The following is a 19067-nucleotide window of genomic DNA, read 5'->3' on the forward strand; positions in this document are numbered from 1 at the left end:
CATGAAACTCCAATAGTGAGCTGAAAAGCGACCTGAGGGGCTTTAAGTGAAAAATTAAGAAGAAACACGGCAAATATTCTGCTTTACAAAGGTGATACTGTTCTCTTGCAACACTGCCAAGTTGGTTCTCCATATTGAGATGGAAGATAAGAATTTTAAAGGAGCAGGGTGTATGTGTGTGTGTGTGTGGGGTGTATGTGTGTGTGTGTGTGTGTGTGTGTGTCTCGGGTGAGACAGACAGGAGTAATACTTGGCTCCACTGACCTAACCGACTAAACTATTTGGCCTTTGGCTCTCTGCAGCCTTGGACCTGCCAGCTTGTACGGGCACACAGAAAAAAGACCCTTATCAGTGACCCCAGTCCTGTCCAGTGTTGGCTTATATGGGCACGCTCCAGAGCTTTGAATCACTGGTCCAGTCTCATACCAAAACAACTTTAAATCTGCAGGGACTGTTTGAATTCCTGTATTACTAAGCCAAATGAAAATATTCCTGTACTTGATGTAAACCTGTGTTGTTGACCAGTTTGAGGTTTAAGTAGAAAGTAACTCTTCTTTGAGTGTAACATGGGAGGAGGAGGAAGGTACAGCTCCTGGGATATGAAGTTATTCATGAATTTTGTAGCACAAAATGCCAACTCTGCATCAAATAAATTCTTCAGTTATCCACATGTTTAGAAGTAATATATTTTGTAAAAAGTGAAACATGGTCATAAATCATGACACTACAAGCTTAATTTGTCCAGACTCTCAATGACCCCCATCCTCCTGGACGCTACACTTACACTGTTGTCATTGGGAAGTCATTATATGCTCCTCTAATACGGTCTGTTGGAGTCAAACTGAGACCTTTTAACCCCTTGTGAAACCTACAGCAGTGCTGCCATTAAACATTGTAGTGTCAGGCAGTCTTCCCCAGCAGACATGGCCTGTTTTTTCAAGACAAAGTTAGAGCTAAGATATTTGGACTTTAAAATTACGGCTTTTTTGAGGAGACAAAATAACAAAAGATTAGCACTCAAGATTCTGTATTGGACTAAAAGAAAATCTTTGTTCTCAGTGTACTACGTAGTGTATACAGTACATTGTTTGGCTAAACTTCACACATTCTATCAACTGTTTGCATTTGCACAAAATTGCAAAAACACAGAAGAACAAGTTGTTCAAAGAGCAGATTTCCACCAAATTTCCCTAACAGCTTTCCACTGCATACATTATCATACATTAAATGGAGAGTAGTCTATAAGACCACCGGCTGAGAAGAAGCTGGTCCGCCTCACTGAGAGACAGTCAACCCTGCTCCCCAAGATGGATGTTGGATGGAACACAAGAATGCGCTCTGCTTACCGCTCAGCCCCTTTTACCCCGGTCCAGACCTCACTTTACCTGTCACACATAAGGCTCCCGTTGTGTGTGCAGTGTGTAGTGCAGTGTGAGAAAGCTATAGAAAGAGAGACTTTTTAAAAGCTGCATTGAGCAAGACCTCTAGTACACTGATTGTTCCAGCTTCAAACTTATGGTTTCTGTTATGTTTTGGTTTGGCCACTGGCAGCACACACTTTTGAAAAATGACTATTTAAAGAAAAGACAAAGCATTCTATCCTGATAAAGCTGGATTCTCAAAATGATGGATGAACCTATAGATCCAACCATCAAGACAGAGAAGTTAAACCCAACTTGGTGGCGAATGATTTGTGCAGCTCACTTTCTTTAGCAATCTCCATATTGTAGCTACACTGCTATAATCCTGACAATAGATCCATGACAACAACAACCACTGTAGTCACTATTATTCACTTTTGTCCACTGAAACTTTATTGGTGCATCCAGTCCAGTGGTATAGGAAATGATGCTCCTTATTTATGTTGGTTTTATCCATTTTCTGCCCTTTTTTAATTGGTTTAGCCACAGTGGCAGCAATTTAAGATAGTCTTCCCAGTCATGTCTTTTGCTCCTCATTGGTGATCCTTAGGTATGTCCAGGTCAGACAGGATATACAGGATAATCCCTCCAGTTTGTCCTGAGACCTGTTCTCCGAGTTGGAAGTGCCTTGAATACCTCTATAGAAATGCTTGCTGGAGCCATCATGATCAGATGTCTGAACAACTTTTATGGGCTTATTTCCTTTTATTTTGGTAGCTTGTTTCCACCATTTCATTATTTTGTTCACTACATATGACCATACAGTAAGTAAGGGTTTTGATTGTACATTGACTTGCAAATTGAGAGCTTCATCTGTAGGAGCAGGTCCCTCTCTACCACGATTACAAAACAGGCGAATCACTGTCAATGCTGCACCTGTTGTAGTCAGTTCTTAACAAGCTCTTGAGCTAATTAATATTTTACTTTTGGCACCAACTTCCACCCAACTAACTTTTCTTACTAAGCTTACTGATTCCAATCACTTCATCCAATGCAAGTAGAGGGTCACGGTCCAGCAAAGCCAACAGAACTACATCATTGGGGAAAAGTAGATAAAACACTGAGGTCACCAAACTGGACACTTCTCAACTGTGCCTGCAATTCTGTCCATAAAAATCATCACTGAACAGTCTCAAGGCGCACAATCTGTACAATAATGAAACCCATCTCCTCACATGTGGGAGACTCACTTGGTGGTTTCAATACTGCAGCTGGCATCAATAAGAATGAGACAGTGCACTACCTCATTTTGCTGCGGTGGGTACAGCGAGTCATTTCTTGGAGCAGAAATTGGCAGATTTTGAGCTGGATAAGATTCACTTGTTTAACAACAACACAGAAAGGCGTGTCTTTTTCGGTGTTCCCATTTAATTTCGAGGCAGCATCTCACAAATTGTGGCAAGTGAAATTAATTCTAAGGAGTTGGTAGACATCAGTTCTTTTGCAGGAGGTACATTTTCAAGACTGCATCTGCACTCTTGCATAGGCTAGCATAGCATAGCATGTCATTATCTCTGGACAATTACAATTATTTCAAAAAAAGAAAGAAAAGAAACCTCCATAGCAATACAAAAAACTTTGTTTTCGGTCTGGAATTGTTTTTATTATTATTCAGACATTTCCTGAACACTTGTTCAAGATACTCGCCACAGAGATTTGTATCGGTCAGTGAACAAAGCAACTTAACATTAGCTTTCCAGCCAGCTTATCATTTCCTCCCTGCAGAATCATGTATTATTTATACTGGTTTGGCTACTGTTGTATTTCCCTGAAAAAACATTTAATGTTTTGGATTCGTTTCCCTTTACCCGGCGATGAAATTGCATTTTCTTTTATTTGTTTTTTTTCCACCCTGGGAACTAATAGCTTGTGCCTGAATAATCAGACCCCTAGCAATATGCTGAAGTAGGCCTTTTCTCACTGTGGATCAGAGCTCTGTACTGGGGTTCAATTGGGACATGGACATGAGTTTTGGTTGAGTCAGTGTACTACTGAGCCAGGAGCATAAGTGTCATAGAAAGTCCTGAAGTTAGAATTTGGATGTGATTAGTGGTGATGTTGTTGGTAACAGCAAATAATTGCAGACAGTATTTTTTTCTACTCCAGACAGTGACGATTGCACATTTCTGTGGTTTGTGTTCTCAGCAGCTGCATCAGGACTACTTTGTTTATATAACCATCCATTAAGAATGAATGTGAAGCACACCTCACTCTGCATCAACTGATAAATGTGGCATCAACGGAAGCTCTTGTGAATCTTTTTTTAAACCTAATTCTGTAATTGCTGTGATCTCATAATGTTTGAGGAGGAAATACCCCCCAAAAATCTCTCATGGCCAGTCCGGTGGAGGCTGATTGGCTCCTCAAATTAGTCCTGCATGTTTTTTTAACTGCCATTGGCTCGATAAGCAAGTTTAATATTGATAGCTTGATAGCTTGGGTCAGAAAGAGAGGCGAGGTAGAGAGAGAGAGAGAGAGGTATCCTCATATGAATTAAAATACCTGTGGAAATATGCCAGGCTGGGTTCCAGCAGTGAGGATGGTGATGTTTGAAACAGCTTATTCAGATTCCCATAAACCATCTGGTTCATCTCACAAGCAGTTGAAATTGAAATCGCTGTAAAAGCTGTTTCCATTTTATTGGATAATCAGCTGGGCTGTGTTGTGTTGATGTCCTGTTGCATGGCTATTAGAGCATGAACTCATGCTGGCTTCCTTTTGCAAAATGTCCTTTTACTTTAAGAGGACTGCCAACTGTTTACACTTAACTGTGTGATAGAAACAAACTTATTTAACATTGCACTTTTTAATATACATTATGTTAACCCTAACCAAACTGAAAACAAGACTCTTTTATGCCTCTGCTGTACATTATGTATACAAAAGGTAACTTCTCACTTTGGAAACCCCACATGGCCCCTCCAGATATCTATTTGCATTTCCAAGCATATGAAAGACTCCATTGTAACTTTGCTTCTTAAAGACTAAATAGGTGTATCTAGGGTGAATTCACAGCTCACTGTTGCAGCCCAAACTTGTGATTTAGACTTGTAGTTAAACCCCAACATATTGTATTTATCTATGCAGATACACTGAGTCTGAAAAGACACAGCTTGTTTTTAATGCATAACAAATAAAAATGATTCCATAGAAGTGGAGGCAGATATACATGTCTTAAAATGTGGATAGATTAAACTAATACCAAAACTATCTGCATGGCTAGATACTATGAGAAAATGTTTATGTTGGTGATCTCGCTTTTTAACTGTAGGATAGATTTTCCCATAAAAATCATCCGTAATGCATCTTCACCATATTTGTCTCCATGTGTTACTCATATGATTCAGTTTCTGCAGTAGGGTGTTTGCAACACCATGGAATCTGTTTTTGTCCCATTGGTACCAATAAATGGGAGTAATATAAACCGCAAACTGTCTGTTTCGGATCAAACACATCTGAAAAGCTGCATCAAATTGAACAAATCTGGTAGCTTGCTGACTCTGAGAAATTCTTTCTGTGTTAGATTGTCTCTTTCTCTGCACATGGCAGGTACACTCTTATTCCTATCAGAGAGGGACCATCACATTCCTAACATACAGGAGTCGCATACGCAGGTGCTACCTCATTCCGAAGATAAATGATCAGGTCTACTTTTGCATTACAGCCACATTCCTATGATACAGTTATTAGTTTCATTCTGTGTAAGCGTGTGTAAGCGTCCAAAAAATAAGACAATGGGACATGACAATATCATTCAGCAGACTTGGGCATAACTCGGGGCTCAGTTCATTCCCTGCTTACATAACAGATAATGAAACTGGTTAGCATCTATATACAGTGCCTATAGAAAGTCATGATACCCTTTTGAAAAAGTCACTTTTTTTGTTTTACAGCCTGATATGATAATACATAAATATATATATATATATATATTTTCCAGTGTGATTTACAATTTTACCTTATAACATTCAAGATTTTTTTTTTAAATTTCTGAAATTAATAAAAAATGAAAGACTAGAATAGCAGGGTTGGAAAAGTGATGAAAATTGACCATTATAAACATTCTCAGTTATAACCATCCCCTTTCAGATTACACACCAAGTTAATTGGCCTCCACCTGACATCAATTATGGTGGTTTTGATTATTTCAGAATAAAATCAGCTGTTTCTTTAGGATTCCACTCCTAGTAGTGTATGGTAACACAAATAATTCACCATGGTTGGAAAGATGCTTTCAAAAGAGCTCCAGGATAAAGTTGTGGATAGGCACAAGTTAGGAGAAGGATATAAAAAGATTTCAAAGGCTTTTACTTTCCCTCTGAGTACCGTTCAGAGTATTGTCCAGAACGCATATGGCTCCACCCAGACCTTGTCTAGATCTGGAAACTAGATGACCGAGCCAGGAACAAATTGATCAGGGAAGCAACCAAGAGGCCCATGGTGACCTTGAGGGAGTTACAAGTCTTAATGGAAGAGGTTGGTATATCTGTGCATGTGACAGCAGTTTCACAAACAAGCCCCTTCTAAAAAAATGTCACAATGAGTTCCCCCCAAAAACATGTTGAAGATTCTGATGCCATGTGGCAAAAGGTTATATGGTCAGATGAGTCCAAAATTGAACTTTTTTAGCTGAACTCTAATCTCTATGTTTGGCAGAAACCAACCACAGCACATCACCCAAAACACACCATCCCTACAGTGAAGCATGGTGGTGGCAGCATTTTGTTGTGGGCTTGTTTCTCTTCAGCAGGGACTGGGCAGTTGGTCAGGACTGAAGGGAACATGGATGCTGCCAAGTCCACCCAGGTTCTTGAGGAAAACCGTCAGCCCTCTGTTAGACACTTGAAAATGGGCAGGTGGTTCACCTTCCAGCATGACAACGACCCAAAACACCCCTCCATAAAACAACACAGTGGCTAAAGGACAGGAAAGTGAACGTCCTAGAGTGGCCTAGAGCCCTGACCTGAATCCTACAGAACATCTGTGGATGGGCTTGAAAAGTCAGTCCATCTCCATTCACCACAGAATTTGACTGAACTCGAACAGTTCTGCAGGAAGAATGGGGAAATATTCCCCAATCTAGGTGCATAAAGCTGGTAGAGACAAATTCAAACAGACTGATGGCTGTAATTAAAGCATGATGTGCCTCCACAAAAGATTACATTTGGGGACTTTTCCAACCCTGCTATTCTAGTTTTTCATTGTTTATTTATTTTCTGAAATTTTGAAAAAAAAACTTTCACTTGAATGTTGTAAGGCAAAATGTGTAAATCTTGCTGGGAAATATATGTTTTGACGTATTATCATTCCAGGCTGTAAAACAAAAAAAGTGACTATTTCAAAAGGGTATGATGACTTTTTATAGGCACTGTATATCTATAGACTTTGATTGTAAAAATTGCATTTTTAGAGCAAAAATTTGATTTACAAGCATCAGCAGTAAAATCTCGCTCTATTTCTAGGAAATACAAATTCTATTTTATTGGTTAAGCAAAGTGTGATGTAACCCTATCCCTTTAAGACTGTTTCTTCATACACTAACACAGACGAGCTTAATCTCTGTCGTCAGACATTCAATAGTGAAAAAAGTGCCTCTGTTTCTGACATCACCCTGAACAAGATCCATTCATTGCTGAGCTAAGTGCTGTGACTCTTTGATCGCAGTTAGAGCTCTGCTCTTCTTAATGACTGCACTGACTTGACGCTTTAGCTCAACACTAACAGAGCAGCTTTGTGCTAAATGGGAGGCCTGTAACCTCACCTGGTCACACACACGCTTGTGAACGTTCTCAAAGTTATATACACAGGATGTGTGGTCTCAGCAATTTACCTAGAACTTCCTGCTTTTCACTACAACACATGGCTGACATCACCTCTGTGCTGTCAATCCAACAGAATGAAAGGATGTGAGGCGTCCTGTTTTGTACACCTGGAAGAAAGGTTTGAGGCCCTTTGAAGGCAGAGTTAATCTGTAGTTGTAGAACGGAAAAGAATCCAAAGAAAATCCCTATTTGAGTCTGATAATTGATCTGAGGTAGTTGTTTAAATATATTTAAGCACACAGATCTGAGGAGACCTCTGGTTATCCTCAGTAAGCCTCTTCATAATTAAACAGGTGTGGTCCTTAACATCTTACACAACTGCAGGCATGGTCTTTTATATTTTAGCCTATTAACTATAATCCATGTGTGCTTAACAATACTAGTAATTATTTTCCAAATGATACATGTCTATGGTTTATATCCTACAGTCAAAGCAGCCATTGGTTTTAATCAAATCCACATTCAATTTTAATTGGCTTTGTTTTTGTCGAAAACAAGTTATTGGTGCCTGGTAATGCAATTGTTAGCAGGTGCTCTCCCGGCTGTTGCATTCAGGGACATTCAGATATTCAATGTTCCAAAGTCAGCTGGCAAGAAGTTATAACTTTTATGCAAGTAATGAACACATTCACATTATTATTGCAACATTGTTTCCATTTTAATTGTCATCTTGGTTTAATTTCCCCACTAAGGCTCTTTTTAAAAAATATTTTATTCTGTGTCAAACCACGATTATGACATTAGTATTTTTTTGGCAGATGTTCTTTTATATAAGCTGAAGGAAATGAACCTAAACATTTTGAAACTGACGGCGATTCAATTATACAGTGATGTAAGGTTGTTTCTAAGATGTGAACACAGCCACATAGGATTTGCTATGTAATATTCAGGTTTTGCATCAAGTTGTGTGCATGCGTGTGAATGTTTGTACGTGTGCGTAAAAGCACATAAAGGTGCGCTGTGATGTGGAGTGACAGATGATTGAGGTTTGATTAGATTCCTTTTACTGAGTCTTTCATTAGATGTGACAGCTCATTACAAACTGCTGTGGATTGACTGGGAGCTGAGTGACTTTGGCCGGCGCCATTTAGAGGTGTCCAAATACTGTGTCCATCATCGCCACATTATTAGGACCTTTCTTTTTTCTTTTTTCTGATCAAACTCAAATATTGTATCATTCTTTTCATCTTAACCAAGTCCAAGTAAAAAGCACATGTCCCAGTCCAAAACTAGAGCTGAATTACTTTTATGGTTTATACCTAAGCCAATCTATGGGGGACCATGCTCCCTGTAATTTCTCCAAAATCTGGAAAACTCCTGCACTTTCTATCAGGAAGTTTTCGAATAGTTGTATTCTGTTTTATTTTATCTGGGAAATTATTCGATTCCAAGTTGTCAGCAGCATGCAGTGCTCTTATGATTCAGATAGGTGGGTGAGCCACCAGTTCAGGTTGGAAAGGCCTTCGACGGAGGTGGCTTGTGGCTCTGGCCGTGAGCTTTAGAGTAAGTTCTCTACCTACTTCATCATGGGACTTGTCGAATTTGTAAATTATATAATATATATGCTTATTTATTAGTATTTAATAAATAAACAAGTAGCCTACGTTTCAACACAAACTATTGTAAATCTATGAATATTTTCTCATCTTATTAATTCTGTAAAACTTCAGTTAGTATGTGCTTGTTATTATCAATTTAGACAATGTCATTGGACATCACAGTATCTCTATTTGAGTATATGAGTCCATGGAAAGACGACACATGATCATATCGAGTTATGGCCCAGCCCTACTACACACGCAGATATGCCATGCTCTGCCTTCCTCATTTCTTCTTTGAAATGCTGTAGCAGCATCAAAATCATAACATGGCATCAGAAATGCAAAAACAAAAAAATCTCCATAACAGCAATCGAAGTTGCCTGAGATTTTTAAGTATCTTGAATTCTTGACAGACTCTTATTCATCAGATACTGTTGCTTGGGGGTGTTTTAAGTATGAAGTGTAGACTCAATCTACACTAAAATCCCAAATTGAACTCATCTCCATTTATTATTTTATTTGTCAATCCATCCTCCTCTTCCCAAGAAAAAGGAGTTCCCCTTACTAAAGTATTCCTCAGTGACCCAATCACTTAATCACATGGCAGCATCTTGTACTTCATCCATGCACCTTGAAGTTATTACTGTGAATACTAGCTAGAGGACATGTACTGTATCTCCTGAGCCTCTCTCATCTCCTCTGCTCTCTTTTTCTCTCGCCTTGTTCCAGTGCAGGTGGTGTTCAGATTTAGCCAAGCCTGATTACACTGAGAAGTCACACCCTGACCCAAATTACTCACAAGTTTCCCACAGGATGTTTTACATTTTCACTGCTCTGCTTTCATTATTCACAGTGCTCTTTTAAAAAGGAGAACTTTTATAAATCATCAACACAGCCACATTCCTACAACACGATCAGCTGTTTTCTTACAAATATGTGGTTGGGATGAGGCACAGCGCGGGACAAACACTGATTCTGGTGAAAGCTCTCGTGGGCTCCTTTTGCATCATGAGAACTTGAGCGTGTGCAGAGAGTTTGTGTGTGTTAGTTTCCATAGCAATCTGTCCAGCTGTTAAGTCTCTGACCCAGTGGAGGAACATCTGCAGTGAAGTCACTTTTGGGCAAAGATGGAGCGAAGTGACAGGCAGAGCTGTTGGAATGTTGGCTGACATACTTTGGCAGGACTTTACCTCTGACAACACAGAAAACGTACAACGTCTAGCAGTGAGGCAGCCAGCGGCCAATCATTGGCTTCACCGGAATCAGAATGGGTCAAAGAGTATTTGGAAAATCTTTCATTCATCTACGTATATAGCTTGCTTAGATTTCACTCCATCAACTTAATACATTTAGTTAAGAAAATCCCAAGAAAGTCTTTATCAAGATCCTCTCTAGAGAAATAAAAACAGCACTGTGGCACTTTCAGTAATGTGACATCTAGCTTTTGTTCTGTACAGCAAGTTATCACTGGGGAAAACTGGTATTGTGGCATATCCACCAGAGTGTGTGTGTGTGTGTGTGTGTGTGTGTGTGTGTGTGTGTGTGTGTGTGTGTGTGTGTGTGTGTGTGTGTGTGTGTGTGTGTGTGTGTGTGTGTGTGTGTGTGTGTGTGTGTGTGTGTGTCACATGCTCCTCTCTGTTTAGACATATGTGAAAAGTGTGTGGAACAAAGCAACAATCCAATTTTAAAGAAACGGCAGTGACACGAGGCTATTTTATGTATATATATATATATATATATATATATATATATATATATATATAGTGGATGGGCAGGTTTTGATCAAAATCATGTAAATCAAAAGGAGATGCATCATTTATCAGAATCAGATCATTCTATCTCATATATAATGTCTTTAATATTGTTTATAATAGTTTATCAGTGTGTTTTCTTTGAAGTTTGCTCACTGCTTGTGAAAAAAACATAGACCAGACACCGAAACCATCATGCCAGATCCTCTGTACAGCATGTATATGCGAACAGTACAAGTGATTAACATGGGCGGCTTAGGGAAGCGGGCAGTGTTTCCTGTATTCTCGCAGCCATTCCCCGGGCTTCAGCGACCGGTGGAAATGCGCTGTTAGTCACTTTGGACTTCTTAATCACAACCACATTAAGATTTTGGCTGGAAACCAGACGCCTGTTAACCCTAGAAAACACATATTTCTCTTTCTATTTCTCTTTTGGCCTTCTGTCAACACTAAAGTGACGTTTTTCAAAGCCAAAAACACTCGACTTGGAAGATGAATCTTAAAATGCCTTTTCAGTGTGAATGATGAAAAGTTTTGGCAATTCGCTTAACTTGAATCAGACAAAGAGATTTATTGCAGCATCGGTTTGAATGGATATCTTTATGAAAACTACCTGAAACCACACATCATTTACAGATTTAGTTATCTGCTGATGGATGTAGTCTGAGATAATGCTTGAAAAGAAGCAGCTCCAAACTACAAAGTTATTCAGCAGCAGAGCTATAGAGCAGAACGGTGTGGGTTGCACTTCATCGTTATTTTTCTTAATTGCCCCTGTTAGTAGGGTTTTCAATCCAATTAATGCATGGGGAAAGGAGTGTGCCTCTCTCCCTGTGGGGAGCCTTACTGGCCACACACACTTCTTACGGTTTGTACTCAGTCAGTCTCTCTTTTCCCCCTCTTTTTGTCTTTGTCACCCCTTCTCTCTCTCTCTCACACACACACACACACACACACACGCACACAAGCCACACGGCAAGCCTAATTTACAGGAGCTGCCACTGCGCAGCACGTGTGTATTAGTCTAACCTAATGCCTTCCAGATGCCCAGACATTATACCCTGCTGCCCATACGCTCTCAAAGAACAGACGATTGTTTCAGGGGTCTTCCCTCTAAGGAGAACCAGGTGTAAATGGGACTGTGAGTGTAAGAGTGGTTTACAGAGAGAAAGGGCAAGAGGAGGAGAAAAGAGATGCTGTGGTACAGAAGGTGGGAATTCACGAAGTGCTTGCGTGTCTGTCGGAGAGAGAATAGGAGCACATGCTGGTCTGGCATGCTTGAGGACCTGTGAATGTGTGTGTGCATGCATGACAGACAGACAGACAGAGAGCAGGCGAGTGTGCTTTCAGTCGGGCATACAGGAATGGTGAAATTACATGAGTGGGGGCTTTAGAAGGATGGAAGCCTCTTCTCAGCCTCTTGGCAAACTTTATTGGGTGTATCTGACATGCTGTCAAACTTCAAATTGTCCAAAGACAGAATCAATGATGGTAGGAACCTCCCAGACTGTCTTATAATCAGGTTTTCTGTGGGCCATTTAAAAACTCCAAAATCCAATAATCTGAATTGTAGGGCCTAAAAATGTCTTACCTATGATGTTGATGTTTTTTGACTGTAAGGGCATGAAAAAAAAAGTTTTGAATATACCTTGTTGAAACTCCGTGGTCTAATTAAAATGAATCTGAATAAAAAATTAAGGTTTTCGGAAAATAAATAAATAATATTTTTTCAGCTATTCAGCGGAAATGAAACAATCTAAGATGACTTCACCTCCCACACTGTCTGTACTGTGGAATGCTTTAATTTCTAGGATAACATATCAGTCCTCTGACCCATGGCTGGATTAACCCACTAGGGGGCCCCAGGGCAAAAATAAGCTGTAGGTCGACCGTTGCCTCTCTATGGATTGTGTACCCTGTCACCTTCAAGTAACCATCAAACATAGAGCACACAGCACACTTCACATGGTAGCTTCAGTGTGTTTTTGTCTGGCCTCAGTGCTCGTACTGCCTGGCCCTCAGGTTTGCCATGTATCAGATTAGTTTGGGGAATTTGTGACAAATGCAGGAAAAATCAGGATTTTGATGCTTTATTTTAGTGGTGCATATTTCCAATTAAATTTGCCCTTAATAAAATTGCTACAAAAATTAACTGACAAATAGCAAACCTGAGGCCCCTTGACGGTCCCTTTTTTTGTCTTTTGCAAAGTACAAACCATACAATAAGATGGATATGTAGTTTCATAGGAAAGTACTATAGTGTGGTTAGAAAAAAAAGCAATAATTCATAGTTCTTCTTTCAGAAGTTAAGGGATTTTCACTTCACTTGAGAAGAAGGCTAAAGGGGAGATCTAGCTGTAGGTGTTTCTAGACAAATGGAGCCAGACTAATATCAGTCAGCCTATATTATCAGTCAAAACTCCCTTAGTGATTGGACCCTAGTCATTAATCATTAATATAGCTTTTGCCAGTCAGTTTACCTCTTGACACCATGTTTTTTACATATGGCTGCAGTCAGATTTCTTGCACCTTGCACCTCTTTGTTTGCACCAGTTTATTTTTGCTTAGTCAGTGGGCCAATGATGTGATACACTTTGCTACGTGAGAAATGTATTTTCTTTTCTTCTTCACTAACCAATTTCCAAATTTGTTTTTTTGCAGGCCGTGGTTCTCAGGGAGCCTTGGACTTGACAGAGTTGATCGGCGTCCCCCTTCCTCCTTCTGTCTCCTTTGTCACAGGCTTCGAGGGTTACCCCGCCTACAGCTTTGGGCCGGACGCCAACGTGGGGCGCCTAACAAAGTCATTCATCCCCGACCCATTCTACCATGACTTTGCTATCACCGTCACAGCGAAACCTACCACACGACATGGCGGTGTCCTGTTCGCCATTACAGATGCTTACCAAAAGGTAGCAATGTAATTCCTTTTTATCTCCGCTCCTCTGTGTATTTTTCCTGTTGTAATTGTTTCTATAGCACCAACTTTTTTTTTTCTTTTCTTTTTGGTCAGATTGTACACTTAGGTGTAGCATTGTCTGAGGTGGAGGATCGTTCCCAGAGAGTAATATTGTACTACACCGACCCAGGAACAACAGGAGGGACCCAGGAAGCAGCTTCCTTCAAAATGGGCGACCTGACTGGAAGATGGGCGAGGTTTACCCTGACTGTACAGGGGGCAGAGGTGGGTGTGCTGTGCTCACTGATATCATGATAAGGTTGATTATTTTAAGGATTTTGTATGTAATCAGATGGACTACACTGCAATACATTAAAGTGCCTGAGAGCACTGTAATGAGAATAATGAATGTAATGTCAGCCAGTGCAGCGGTGTGTTTCATTGATGTGTGTTTAATAGTGTTTAGACAACAATGGAGCTCTGCAACAGAGAGAAATTAGGTATTTCAAGTGGGTTTGGCTGCAAATACAATACTTAATACGTTATTAGGTTAAATTCAGTGTTGGTTTGAGTGTTTTGATTGGATTTGTTCACACTAATAAAAAGGAAAAAAACAGAATAATGTTCTGATGCAAGTTTCTGTTGCTTGCATGGCAGAAGTTGCAGAATGAGACCTGTTCAAATGTGACACACAGGAGTGTTAATTAAACTACATGCGGCTCTTTTTTCTTTGCCAGATGTTTATTTAATATGCGAGGAACTTGTCATAAAATGTCACTATTTTATGAAACTGCAGGGAATAAAGTTCCACAGATGGTCTATTTGTCAGTTCAGTTGCTGTAAAAAAATAATGTGTGTATGTGCCCCTTCAGGTGCGTCTCTACATGGACTGTGAGGAATACCACCGAGTCGCCTTCACCAGGAGCCCTCAGCCTCTGACCTTCGAAGCCAGCTCGGGGATCTTTGTAGGGAACGCTGGGGGTACGGGCCTGGCGAGGTTTGTGGTAAGTTTGGATGGGACTGGACTTATCGTCGCGTGCACGTCATCATCTTTTGCATCACGAGCACTTCTGCCTCTCAGTTGTCATCCCTGTACGAGAGCTGCATTTCTGTGTTGTTGGTGCCTCATTCCTAACATCAGTGGGTTTGGATCAATAGGTTGAGAATAGATGTCAAATCCATTGCTAGTCACGAAAACAAACGTGGCGTTTGGGCGGTTGCCTATTTTACATTTGAGACATGAACACAATAGTCTTTGTTGGCAGCTTTATGGCCGCCACAAGAGACGAGGAATGAATGAGCGCATGTGTTTATGAGCGCTGCCTTATCCTGTGAGAGCCCATAAATGACAAGCTGTATGTGATTTACATTTTTGGAATATACTGTAGCTCATCTCTCGTCTGAGCCTCTCATCTTTAGAGGCTTACACTGAGTGCAACTGTGTTGTTGTTCTTTAATTAAGTAAGAATAGAATCAAATGGTAAGGATGTAAGGGTGGAGGTTCCAATCCAATGCAATTGTTATAAATATTCCTGTGTGGTCAGAATGAGGATGTGTTATAGAAAAGTGCTGAGAAATCCGATCCAGGAGAAAAAACGGCAGCACGAACGATGCTGTATACTGCTCTTGGTGCTCTTGTAAAAGAAAATAAGCCAGTAAATGCTTGAGCACTTTTCTCCCAATCATCCTTGATTTGCTGTTTTTGGTTTTACAAGATTGCAAGGCTGTGTTTGTCCTGCTTTATCAGGGGGAATAGTTGAGTCTAAAGAGAAAACCATTCGATTATGTGTTGTATAAGAAAGTAGAGGTCATATCTATCTGAGCGAGAAAATGGTATCAGCGTTATCAAGATGTTAAAGCTGAAACTCACCCAAAACATTGTGAGAATAAGAGAAGAGCTTAGCTCATATTGCACAACGTGCCAACAATTTTGTTTTCTGAATAAATCAACGCATGGCCGGTGGCTAAACTAGAAAAATGCATGACCTATGACCTTTGAATACAAAAGCCAGGCCTCTGCTATGCTGCACTGCAACCATCGTCCTCTCCTCCTCCTCTGATTTGCAGTTAAATGGCAGCGAGACTACAAGAAGTTTACTTTACAGAAAGTGGAAGACGTTTTCTTCTCATTAAGATTTTATTAGAGACATTTTAGAAGAGTTTCAAAGAAATCCAATGAGCCAGGGAGGGAGAAATGTGTTTATTCAGGACTTTTTCAGGTCTCACAGGGGAGTCCATTTTGTTGCTGGAGCAATTTATCAAATAGGTTTCTCTACCTACTATGGTTTGAAACTCTGACGTGAGTATTTACATCATGAAGAGCTTGAGTTTCATTTCAGACCAAAAACACTTACACTAGCATCATTATCTTTTTCTAAAAAAGGTTGTTATCTTTGTCCGTTTTTTCTGACTGGCTCTAAAGGATGATTTTATTGGCTTGGTGGGGTAGCAGGGACACTGGACCAATAATAAAGACACAGGAAGTTGTTTACCCCCTTAGTATTTTAATTCAATTTGGTTTCATTTTAATTAACATAGAATTACTCTCATTTTCATTGTCAAATCCTTGTGGGAGCAAAATTAGTTCTTCGATAAAATACCAATTTATCATAAATTAAACCTCTATGAATAACCTACTGTGATAAAGGAATAGGCCAATTTTTTTTCATTTGGAAAGAGCCAGGATGGATGTTTCCCACTGTTTCCAGTCTTTCTGCTAAGCTAGTGTAAACTAATCACCTGCTGGCTCTAGTTCCATATTTGTAGAAGCTGAGTAGGGATTTTTGGCACAGATTCACCTACTGCCAGGTGCATGGAGGGGAGAGGTGATAGGTTAAACTCCAGCAACACTGTCAGTATAGTTTATATACTGCATGCATATAGCATAGTATATATTCAGAACAACTGAGATAAATGCTAGGAATAAAGTTATTCTGTTCACTACAAGTGCCATATTTAGCATACAGATATGAGTGATATTGCTTTTTTCAACTTCTGAAGTGTATTCTCCAAAATGTTAGTGTTCTTCAAAGAAAAGAGAGTTTAACCCCCTTAAAACAAGTATTTACCAACTTCAGGAAAACCCTCTGTGGTTTACCATTCTGAGAAACAGCTGACATATTGAATGTTTGGAGAATTGTGTGCCGCATTATCTCAGGTATTATTGGATTTCTAAATTGTTGTCAAGCTAATGGATCCTCATTCACTCACCCGACATCACATTATGCTTTTAAAAGTCAATTATCGTCAGTGTCTTTTCCAATACACTCAATACCTGCAGCAAGTGACTAATTGTGAGCAGGTCCTTTGGACTACCTTGAATTTCTCTCAGACTTACTGTAGGAGCTACTTTTAGTGTTGGAATACTTTGTGTACATTAAATGTAGGATTGACATGCTCCTTACTGGGCTTCTAGGACTCAATACTCAACTAGTTCAGAGCTACCTTTAGCCTTAAGGCTCTGACACACCAGGCCGACGGTTGGCCGTAAGTCAGTGTCAGGCCGTCGGTTGGTGAGTGTCTGAATCCATTGGTTTCCCTTTTTGAATGAAGAATTCAGACTTCTGCTGCCTGCTGGTATGGAGAGTTATTTCCTCTCACACAGGCACAGAATGTACGTGCTAGATGGCCATTGGCTGTAGTCTTTGCGGTGTGTACAAGTGCCACTTTTTGACTGAGACACAGGCAACGTGAAACGATGCAGCAGTCTCCCTTTGTTTTTGGATGCATCAGTATGCTTTGTGTATATGGACGGACGAAGGTGACCAGATCTCAGAAATAAAAGATGAAGTTTAACATGCTCAGGACCCCTGCCAGCCAATCAGAGACAAGTATTTGGAGTGGACATAATAAAAAATGACACCATAAATCCATTGATATCACTCACTTATACCTTTTTAAGGGGATCAACAGCAGAAAACACATAGTGGGTAGGGTACCTTTCCTGTCTTGCAGAAGCCGCCATATAGCCTCCATGCGAGTTTAACATCCAGTAGGACCATCATAAGCTGTGTGACATCACCCAGAGGCCCTCTGTAGATTTTCCTGTCCTATCTCTTGCCAAGAAGCTCCATCTCTTTCACTACTCCTTTCCCTCTCTTCATACAGTCCTCCACTCTCAGACAAAGAGGACTCGTTTGGACTGTCTGTTTCCAGCTGTTCAGTGTTTGAACTGGCAGCTCCTTCAGAGATCTTCCATCTCCTTCCAGGGAGAGCAATAACTGCCACGCAGCAGCAGCAGTAGCTCTCTGCAGAAGTACACACTTGCGCACACACTCACACACATGCAAACAAATATATCTTCTCTCACACTGACTTATTCACTCTTTCCTTAGTTTTACTGAAACTCACCCCATGCTGGGTGTTGGAAAATTTTTGGCACCATCAGTACGTGTCTGTGTTTGTGTGAAATAGAAATAGAAAAGAATTGTGGGTTTCGATCAATAGAAGTTTTCTGATTCTCCTTGAGCAACTGAATGTGTTTTGGGACCCATAACTTTGAGGGAAAACACTGTTGGCTGCGCTTTATGTTCAAGTTGTGCGCATGAAGTAAAACATGCTTTTATTTTCTCCCCAAGAAGTGGGACTGTCCTGTTAAAAGGGTAGAATTTGGACTTCGTGCTTGTGTTTTTAGCTTTTCAGACAGACGTATTATGGCTGTTTTGAAAAAGTGTCAATAAAGGATCAGCGCAAGCAACTTTGTTGTGGGTCAGCACCGTTAAATGTTTATTTTGGATTGACCATTGAAAATATGCTGAGGGTCTGTCAGTTCTGAATAACATTCCTCAAAACACTGAGATAATAAAATAATTGCTATCTAATCTCATCACTTTACAGCCCAAGTCATGGTACACATTGTTATAATCAGACTAACTGGTGACCCCTTGTGGCAAATAGAGGCTCTCAGAACATTATCTTATAAAGAGCTCATTTATATGTGTAGAAGCATTCGTATGTGTCATAGTTTCTTTACAGCATATTTAAAATCAATTAAAAGTGGGCTGATGGCATTGAGAGTACGCACACACACACACACACACACACACACACACTGACCTGCTCGCTGTTGCATTGGCAGCAAAACTTTTCTCAACATGGTGACTGCCAGTGATTGCAGACACAGAACAGCACCATCCCTGACATCTGAAAACTCCTGAGTACCAGTCTGTGGACACTGGCCAGACTGCAGAATATGAGCTCAGGTACAGTATGTGTTACGTCAGTTCCCACACAAAGGTCAGTAAATTCAGAGCAGTCTGACCAAAGTCATCAGTTTTGCTCCAGATTACCAGGCTACATGACTGGCCTTCTTTGCCAGACGCAGTCTGCACTTCCTCAAATGTCCACTTGAGGCTCCAAAAGTGAGTGATCCCCATACACCACTATGTTAAAATGCCAAACTTGACAGCAGAAATAATCATGTTTACAGCCTGGTACAAAAACTGTTTTGCTCTCTATAGCTATAACTACAGTATATAGGTTGGGACTCTTTGATTTAACTCACCTGTTTAAGTTGTATGAAGGCGTAAAGTACTGCATAATAAAGGGCTGGCCACATTTTTAGTGACAGGTGGGTGAGGCTTCACCTCAGCTCAAACCACGCTCCACCTCTTTGCAAGACCCCCCCTCTTTAGAAA

General features: G+C 40.3%; 1 protein-coding gene across 2 annotated transcripts in view; it reads left to right on the forward strand.

Annotated features, from left to right (window-relative positions):
- Nucleotides 1-19067, forward strand: part of LOC310963037 (collagen alpha-1(XV) chain-like) — a gene marked incomplete at its 5' end in the record, with an annotated part of 65369 nt that overhangs the window by 22046 nt on the left and 24256 nt on the right. For both annotated transcript variants that reach the window (XM_083935682.1, XM_083935681.1), the window contains 3 exons: nt 13197-13444; nt 13546-13716; nt 14304-14435. In XM_083935682.1, the coding sequence (XP_083791808.1) occupies nt 13197-13444; nt 13546-13716; nt 14304-14435 (551 nt within the window). The remainder of the gene's footprint in view (nt 1-13196; nt 13445-13545; nt 13717-14303; nt 14436-19067) is intronic.

Source organism: Echiichthys vipera (genome assembly GCF_963691815.1).
Source record: "Echiichthys vipera genome assembly, chromosome: 21".
NCBI lineage: Eukaryota > Metazoa > Chordata > Actinopteri > Perciformes > Trachinidae > Echiichthys > Echiichthys vipera.